The sequence below is a fragment of the Sceloporus undulatus genome, chromosome 3 (assembly GCF_019175285.1).
Source record: "Sceloporus undulatus isolate JIND9_A2432 ecotype Alabama chromosome 3, SceUnd_v1.1, whole genome shotgun sequence".
Classification (NCBI taxonomy): Eukaryota; Metazoa; Chordata; class Lepidosauria; order Squamata; family Phrynosomatidae; genus Sceloporus; species Sceloporus undulatus.
In genome coordinates, this window is record NC_056524.1 from 236,621,101 (window position 1) to 236,629,777 (window position 8,677).

Sequence of the window (8,677 nt, forward strand, 5' to 3'; positions counted from 1 at the left end):
GCTGGGCTTCCTCTTTCTCACCTCCATCCTTTAATCTCTGTCCAACATTCAGCTGCACGCATTATCACTTCCACCCACCGCTCTGACCACATCTCTCCTTTGCTGGCATCCCTTCACTGGCTCCCTCTCCCTTTCCGCATTCAGTATAAACTCCTGCTGTCGACATTTAAAGCCCTCCATGGACTGGCCCCTCCTTACTTATCAGACCTTCTTTCTCCTCACCTTCCCACTCGGGCCCTCCGTTCTGGTAGTCAAGGGTTCCTGTCTCAGCCCAGGATTTCCTCTGCCCCATCCCGGATTCACCCCTTTTCACTTGCTGCCCCTCACTCCTGGAACCTTCTTCCCCCACAAGCAAGAGCCATCACTTCTTTAACTAGCTTCAAAATGGAGTTGAAAACCATCCTGTTCAGAGATGCCTTCCCAGGCATTGCATAATTGTCGCTTACTATCTGATGTTCTTTTGTTGCCTGTTTATCAAACCATTTCCTGTATTGCTATGTATTGTATATGTATTATCCTACTTGAGAGTATGTATTTTCCCTGGATGAAGATTAACCTTCCATTTTGAAGCCAAGCCCTCCCTTCAGTCCATCTGCCTTGGTCCAGGCCTTGGAGGTAGAGAGAGGAACTGCTGGACCTCTTACCCTTTCCCGCCACCACTCCCTTCTCCTTCTGTGCCATGTCTTTTTAGATTGTAAGCCCGAGGGCAGGGAACCGTCTAACTAAAAAGATTGCATGTACAGTGCTGTGTAAATTTACAGCGCTTCATAAATAAAGGTTAATAATAATAATAATAATAATAATAACAATAATCCAGTTTGACATCACTTTAACTGTCATGTTTAACTGTCATAGCTGAATGCTATGCAATTCTGGGAATTCTGTAGTTTGTTGTGACACCAGAGTTCCCTGACAGAGAAGGCTAAAGGTCTCACCAAAACTATAATTCACTGAATTCCATAGCATTCAGCCATGAGAGTGGTGTCAAACTGGATTATTCCTGCAGTGCAGATGGAGCTCCAGTCACATGAAACCTCATGTCTCTTTAACCTTGGCATTTAATATTTCAGTGTCAGAAATGTAGGGTCAGTGTGAATATATGTGAATGCTGAGGCAGAACCAGGACACATATAGCCCCTACTATTATGCCTTCACATTTTTAAAAATGGCATCTATCTAGCCACATGTGTGTATCACCTGTCAGCTCATGGTGACACCACAAATATAGGGGTTTCTTAAGCAAGGAATAGACAGGAGTAGTTTGCCATTGCCTTCCTCTGGCATATAGACTCCAATGCTTGGTATTCCTTGGTGATCTCCCATGCAACTAGTAACCTGGCCTGATCCTGCTGAGTTTCCAAGACCAGATGGGATCTGGTGCCATCAGGGTATTTAGACCTACCAATCTAGCCAGACTTCTCACTTTGTTCTCTGCTCAAACCAATAACTTTGATGGTTTAAAATGGATTGTCTGATTATCCCACTGATCCTGTGTCAGCATATAGTTTGCTATAGCAATCTATTCTTGCTTTGCTCAACTACTTTTTCCTTTTTTAAAAAATCTGATTTGCATGTTTGTTCATTTATATATGTATTTATACAGTACCAGTAGTGACAGGAGAATAAATGATGATGATTGCCTTGTCTTGCCTACCCAGGAGCAAAGTTGATGTTATAGTCAAGTCACTATTTTTAAAGATTGGCAGACTTTTAACACATCCTCACAGAGTTCAGTATTCTCAATACTTGAATGTTGATGCCTTAACTGCAGAGTACCTCTACAGTCCTTAACTGCAGAGTACCTCTACAGTGCAACTGTAATGTGTAGCCTGCAAACTACTGGCTTCTATTTAAATGGGAATATCACGTCCTGTGGACCAGGAACACAATTTTGCTGTTTACTCCTTCCAGAAATGACATGATTGCAAGTAAAAATGCAAAAGAAAAAGTAAACCTACATCACGCTGTGATACAGAGTATGTGGTTTCCTAGCTGTGGGGTTTGCCTACGTTCCTTTTGACACATAGCTTACTTATGAAACTCAGGAAATCCACAGTTATTTAAAAAGATAAAATGGGGTAAAACTCTGCTGTCAGCCATTGTACTGTCTCATTTTTTACAGCCTGTCTTTAATTTTTTAAAAAGTTCCCTGCAAAAACAATACAAATGATCAGCTTGCTTGCATCAGACTATGAGGCTCAGCTTGGGAGGATTCTCTCTGGCTCTAATAAAGTCTCAGTGTGTTGCCATCTGGCATATTGGTAGATAGATTTCACCATCATCCCAAGTAATATAATCTCTTTAAACCAGGCCAGTACTCTCAAAAACAAACCACTGTTTCAAAGATCTAATGTGCTCCATGCAGCCCATTATGTTGGCAGTCTGCTCATGATATTTACTTTTTTGACATGTTATCCTCTAGCTATTTTATAAGGAGGCCAGGAAGAACGGGAGGGGAGGTGGATGAGCTGCATTTGTTTTTGTTTCATTGCACCATTCAATGAGCTTGTGACTTTTAAATTAATGCATTTCCCTTGTTCAGGGTTTTGTCAACACTTGAGCTCAAGTGTCTAATTATACACATCATGCAACAAGTTTAAAATGCCAAGGTACAGCTTTTGTTGAAACACTCACCGTAAACCATGGCGCCTCCAGTTTCATGCAAAAAGCGAAATCGATGATTTTTAAACAGCCAAATGGTAAGTATTGTAAGGATGAGTAAAAAGTTGAAAACCAACAGCTCCACCGCACCCTGATGATAAAACTGGTCCTCATCTTTCATCGATCCCAGTTTCCTTGACTTCTCCATTTCATCTCTATTTATTTGCACTGCTTTATGAACAGCTCATAGAATTAGTTGAAAAATGACAGACTAAAGAAAACTCCACAGGTTAAAGCCTGAATGTCTGCTTTGGTAAAAGAAAGTCTAGACAGCACTGAAATTCACAACAAACACATCTGCTTTATTTGCAGCCTCTCGGCACACTGCCACAGCTCCGAATTCAGCTGGATTCTGGTTACAACTTCCTGTTTGCCTCTTAAAGCTGTCCTGTCTCTTTTTTTATCTTAAAGTTTCATCACTGTGATGTCTTTTATTTCAGTGGAAGAATCAAATCGTATTTCTTTCTGCAAAGAGAATTATAATTTTCTTTGAAGTCTTACAGTGTATTTTTACATAAAAATAGTTGCCACTCTTAAGTTTAAAAGATTTGTTAAAAATATAAGCAACCCAAAGAATTTAATGCTAGCCTAAAATCAAAAGGAAGGAAAGAAAAAAATGAAAAGAAAAGAAAGATCAGCCCTTATATTTCAGTTTTGAGATAAGTTTGTAGATAGATAACTAAAGGAGTGATCACAATGAAATGTTTGCCTGGAGGATCATGTTACTGTCTTGGGAAACTTATGGAACTTTCAACTCAATTCAAGGAATTTGAGCTCTCAACTCAACTCGAGGAAAGTCCCCTTGGAAGGAAAAAAATGCTTCTTTACCTCTATTAGCCTTCTATAGTTTTCTTTACCTTTGATGACCATATGCCCTACTAAAGAACAGCCGTATATAGTACAGTACCTCTCTCTGCAGCGCTATCCAATTATTGAACCATCAGCTAAGAGGGAATTTGCTCTGCTGGTGGCAGGAGAATTAGGCCCAAGAATACTTCTTGTAGTCCCAACACTTTTAAAGTCAGAATGGTTAAATTTAGCACATTGTCACACTGAAATATTATTTTCCACACAGAAATGCTGTTTTCTGTACAAAACAACCATGTGTGAATATTGTGTAGAATAAATCCTGAAGTGCAAAGATTGTCATCAATTCAGGGTTATTCTCATCAGGGTTTCTCAACACTTCAAAAACATGTTTTTTAATCTTTTAAAAAAGTATTTTAGCGTATTTTTTCAATCCCTAATAGAGGCAGATACAGCTACATTTTGTCCATTGCTAAGATTTTTCTGACAATGTCTTTGTGTTCTGTGTTTTTGGACTGGATTTTATCAGTTTCTTATTGTTTATTGCCTTCACACATAATTTTGATTTAAATATGGCATATTCTTTATACAGAAAATAAGGTGTCATGTTGGATCCCTCAGAAAAAAGAGAAATCTAACTATGTTTATGATTAGTGGGCTGTTACAGAGGTTTTGACCATGATTTTACAATGAATCCCATTTTGCTGCCTTGAATCTTATTTTGGGAGAAAGACCAGAAAGGCTGAAATAAATAAAATGTTAGCTGTGTTAACTGCACCCATGACCAAGAAATAACCTCCCAGGAGGGTGTGTGGGAAAACAAAATGCTTTTGAATTCTTAAAGCAATGCCTGTGCTTTCAACTGGTTCTGGAGGCACCCAGTTTTCAATTATATATTGAAGGTCTGGTTGATTTTAAATTTCAGCAAGAGAAGGAACATTTTCCTTCTCTCCTTTGTCTCAAGCCCTATGATTTTCAGGCAGTTATACTGCAAACAGATGCCTGTAACTAGGGTTTAGGCACTATTTTATTTGAAAAGGGGTCTGTTGGAGAACATCTGATTATGTACCTCAGTCATAAATTATCCTCGAAAGAACAGCTATATGCAGCCATTGAAAAGGAAGTGCTGGTAGTTAAGTGTGCCATTCATACATTAAGATATTACTAATGCAGGCCACTTTTTTACACTCACAAATCATTTCCCATTTAGGGTGGTAGAGGCAATGAAGAATAAGCCAGGTGCTGATGAATAGTGCTGACAGATATCAGTACTGAGTGCCGTAAGTCCCCAGCAAGGGGACAAGGTCTGGGATCTTTCTGAAGATGGGGAGAGGAGCCCTGAAACCTCTTTCTTTCCACCTTGCAAGAATCAGAGCTTTTTTTCTCTAGGGCACAACTGAGGGGACTTTCTTCTATCGGGGCAGAGCTATAGGGCAAGGCTAGAGACTCTGGTGTAAGAGAAACAGGAGTAGGAAGTGCTAGACAAGTTAGGAGAGGCTGCACCCTACATATACACAACTATTTTTATTAGGCTCCTTATCTACTTAGCTACTGTGCCGACATGGAAAAGATTTAAGTTATGTAACATTCTCCATAGCCTCTTATTCACAAGAAACCCATGAAGTTATGGTTAATTTCCAGTACTCATGTCAGGTAAACTTTTTGGAATTGGCAGGCATTTCAGCCATCCTAGGGGGAGCAGGAGCCCTGCTGCATGGAATCGCTCCAGGTTATTGTTTTTGAAAAAGCAATGAGCCATGCACAGAGTTTATTCATTTGCTGAAAATGATCTTGACCTCTTCTAAGACCTGTTATAAAAACCTTGTCATTTGTAACTTATAGTTTTCTCAGTAACAAAGGTATAACTAGATTACATTATGACTGTAATATTTAGAAGGGTTTATACTGTTTTTACAATTAATTATACCTTTTCTCATTGCTTTTATAATTGCAGGGCTGTGGGCTCAATGAAAAGTATACTGGCACATCCCACTCCTCTTCCTACTACTACTCTGTCATCAGTGTTGAGATGGATGGAAGGAGTGTTTACAACTGACATTGAGGTTGCTTTTGCTAAAGGCCCTTCTTTTGATCCCCCCATTCTTAGAAGCAATTGTAGTAACAATGCAAGAGAAACCTACTTGGTGAGTATTTAAAAATTCTGGAACCCCCCTCCAAAGAGAGGGCAATAATTTGCCAAGCTCTATAACTTTCAAATGTTACTATAAATTCAAATAAAATCCTAAATAAACAGTGTCAAGGGGGCGCCACATGAATCCCAATCCCCCTGTTACCATATTTGATTTTTTCCTCATGTAGAGAGCAGCTTTCTGAGGAGTTATCATGCTGGCTAAGGGATTCTTCGAGTTGTAGCCGAAAGTGTAACTTTCTTTAGCTCTGCTTACTACCAGCACTTCATACTAGCAAAGCCTAGGCTGGATGGCCATCTGTTGGGGATGCTTTGATTCTGTGCTCTTGCATAGCAGGGGGTTGGATTTGATGGCCCTTGGTGTCTCTTCCAATGCTATGATTCTTAGTGGAAAAATTTCAGCTTGTCTAGCCTGTGTTAAAAGTTTGTGTTACAAGCACAAGTGTGGCCCATATATAGGTCCAAGTCCCACCTTTGGGTCCCTGAAACTGCCTGGCAGTCCCCATATACTCCCCAGTTAGCTTTTCAAACAAATAATCTCCTGAGGGGCAACTATTTTACCAAAAGTTAGGCCAAAATGTCCACAAATGTGGCAGCTTATATCTCCTAGCCACCCAACCCCCCAAACTAAAGATAACATAATTAGATAAAATAGATTGCAGAAGTAACACTTCTAATGTCCTCTGAATACTATGGTGCAGTTTGTGGGAAGGTGAGTGGTAGGGATGAAAACTGTTTCCACTCTTTCCTACCCAGTTGCCCGTCCCTACTCTAAAAGGAAGGCATTCTACATCCCAGCTGCCAAATAAAAGAAGGTCCTAAATTGTTTTGTGCAATTTGATAGGAACAGTTTAGAATCCAGTGCTGAAACTGATGAGACAATGCTAGACCATCACTGTGACACAGCAAATATTCATAATGTTCCATAACATTGATTCACAGGGCACTTCCAGGGCACTTAAAATGCTCTGGATTGCTCTGGATTTGTTTGGGCTTCTCAGAAGTGCACAAACATTACCATCCCAAGCTAGTCATGCTTTTAAAGAAATCTATGCAGAGATTTTGGTGTGTTTTGGTAGATTTTTCATACTATATATGTTTTAATGTATTTCTCTGTTTAACTAAATCATGTTTGAATGTCTTCTACACCTCTATGCATGCTAGGCATGCACATTTTAAAAAGTATGTGCATGGTTTTGTACACATTTTTGGATTTATAGCTCTTCAAAAAAAAGTGCTTCCTCATGATTGCAGTCTTAAAAGGTATAATATAGATATTTTCATAGGAAAAGACACATCTAAGCAATTTCTTTTCCATCCCATTTATTTGGACATGAGTTTGAGCAGTGTAGTTATATTTCAAAAGAATAGAAATGTGCAGGCAGTTCTTCCCTCACTATAATACTCCAACCCCCACAGAAATGAGCATAGAAAAAATTACTTTTGGATTGCATCTATAGAATCCATCAACCAACAGAGCCATTGCAATGCAGCAAAAGCTCCAGGGTGTAGGAAGAACACTAGTACAGAGGGAAACAGGGGCTGTGAAATGTTATTTCTTCTTCACAATCTTTGCACAAAGATCTCTCCACAACTGAATATCTGTTTGATCTGAAAAGTGTGAATATGAACCTTTTCAGTGCCAGTGCATCAACTATGTTTTCTAAGGGAGAAAAGGTTTAGTTGATGAGGAACTACCAGAAAGTGGAGTACAGAAAGGGTCACCACCTCACCAGAGAAAAGGAAAGCTAAGAAAAGAACTTCTTCTTGGGAACTTGAGGCTGTTCCATTTAACCCCCCCCCCCATACACACACACACAATTATAGCTCCAAAATAATGCCAGTCTGACAAAACCAATATGATTCTAGCTGTATCAATAGGAGTATAATGTCTAGATAGATAGAGTGTCAAGATAGAGGGAAGTAATAGTACCACTCTATCCTGCTTTAGTCAGATGTAATATGGAATAGTGTGTATAGTTGTGGGCACCAAAGGGTAGTTACCTTGGACTGACCACCTGTCATATGTTATTGACACATACTTTATTGTTTCTTAGTTCTTCAATCAAGTTGTATGCACCAATTAGTTTCCAGGCACAGTACAAGGTGTTGGTAATCACCTTTAAAGCCCTATATGGCTTAGGTCCAGCTTACTTAAAGGAATGTCTCCTTCCATACAATCCACCTCATACACTCAGGTCATCTGTGACAAATTTACTACAGACCAAGAAGACCAGACTTGCTGTGGTTACCCAGAGGGCCTTCTCATCAGCCACTCCTAAACTTTGGAATGACCTACCAGAGGATATCCATCACATAACATCTCTTGAGGACTTTAAAAAAGCCATCAAGATGGATCTCTTCCAGCGGGCATTCCCAGACTAACACATGGACCCTCTCCACTGTCCCACAACTATGCCTTCTTTGACTTTCCCTTAAACCGTCTCATTGCAATAGAGATTAAATTTTATTGTAATTTTTATTGCAATTTTAATAACTGATTTTTATGCTGTTGTATTTTAAATCATGGATTAGGGATTGTGTTATTATTTTACTGTGTTTTATTTTGATTATAACCTGCCCTGATCCTCCGGGGATAGGCGGGCTATAAATAAATAAATAAATATTATTATTATTATCTACAATACATGTTATTAAGATGTGCTTGATTGTTCTTATTCATTAGTGTTTTACAGTTAATATTATATTAGCAGGATTGAACACAGAAGGAGAAGGAGGGAATGTAGGAGGAAGGAATATCAACAATACAGACGATACAATATAACTAACAGAAAACATCACAAGCTGAGAGCAACTATTAAGGAAGATCAAGGAAGAAAGTGCAAAGGCAGGTTTATTTTTGAACATAAAGAAAACGAAGATAATGGCCTCAGAAAATTTACACAAATTCAACCTAGACAATGAGGAAATAGAAATACTAAAAGAGTTCTCATACCTAGAATCAAACATTGATAGGAGTGGGGACTGCAATCAAGAAATCATAAGAAGACTAAAAATGAGGAGGGCAGCTATGAAAGAACTAGAAAACATCCTAAAATG

The 8,677-nt window shown here is 39.0% G+C and overlaps 1 protein-coding gene across 1 annotated transcript in view; it reads right to left on the reverse strand.

The window, feature by feature from the left end:
* Positions 1-2,975, reverse strand: part of SLC9A9 (solute carrier family 9 member A9) — a 187,990-nt gene extending 185,015 nt beyond the window's left edge. Inside the window, exon 1 of the mRNA XM_042460581.1 lies at positions 2,635-2,975. Within this exon, the coding sequence (XP_042316515.1) occupies positions 2,635-2,809 (175 nt within the window). The 5' untranslated portion in view covers positions 2,810-2,975. The remainder of the gene's footprint in view (positions 1-2,634) is intronic.
* Positions 2,976-8,677: the final 5,702 nt, after the last annotated feature.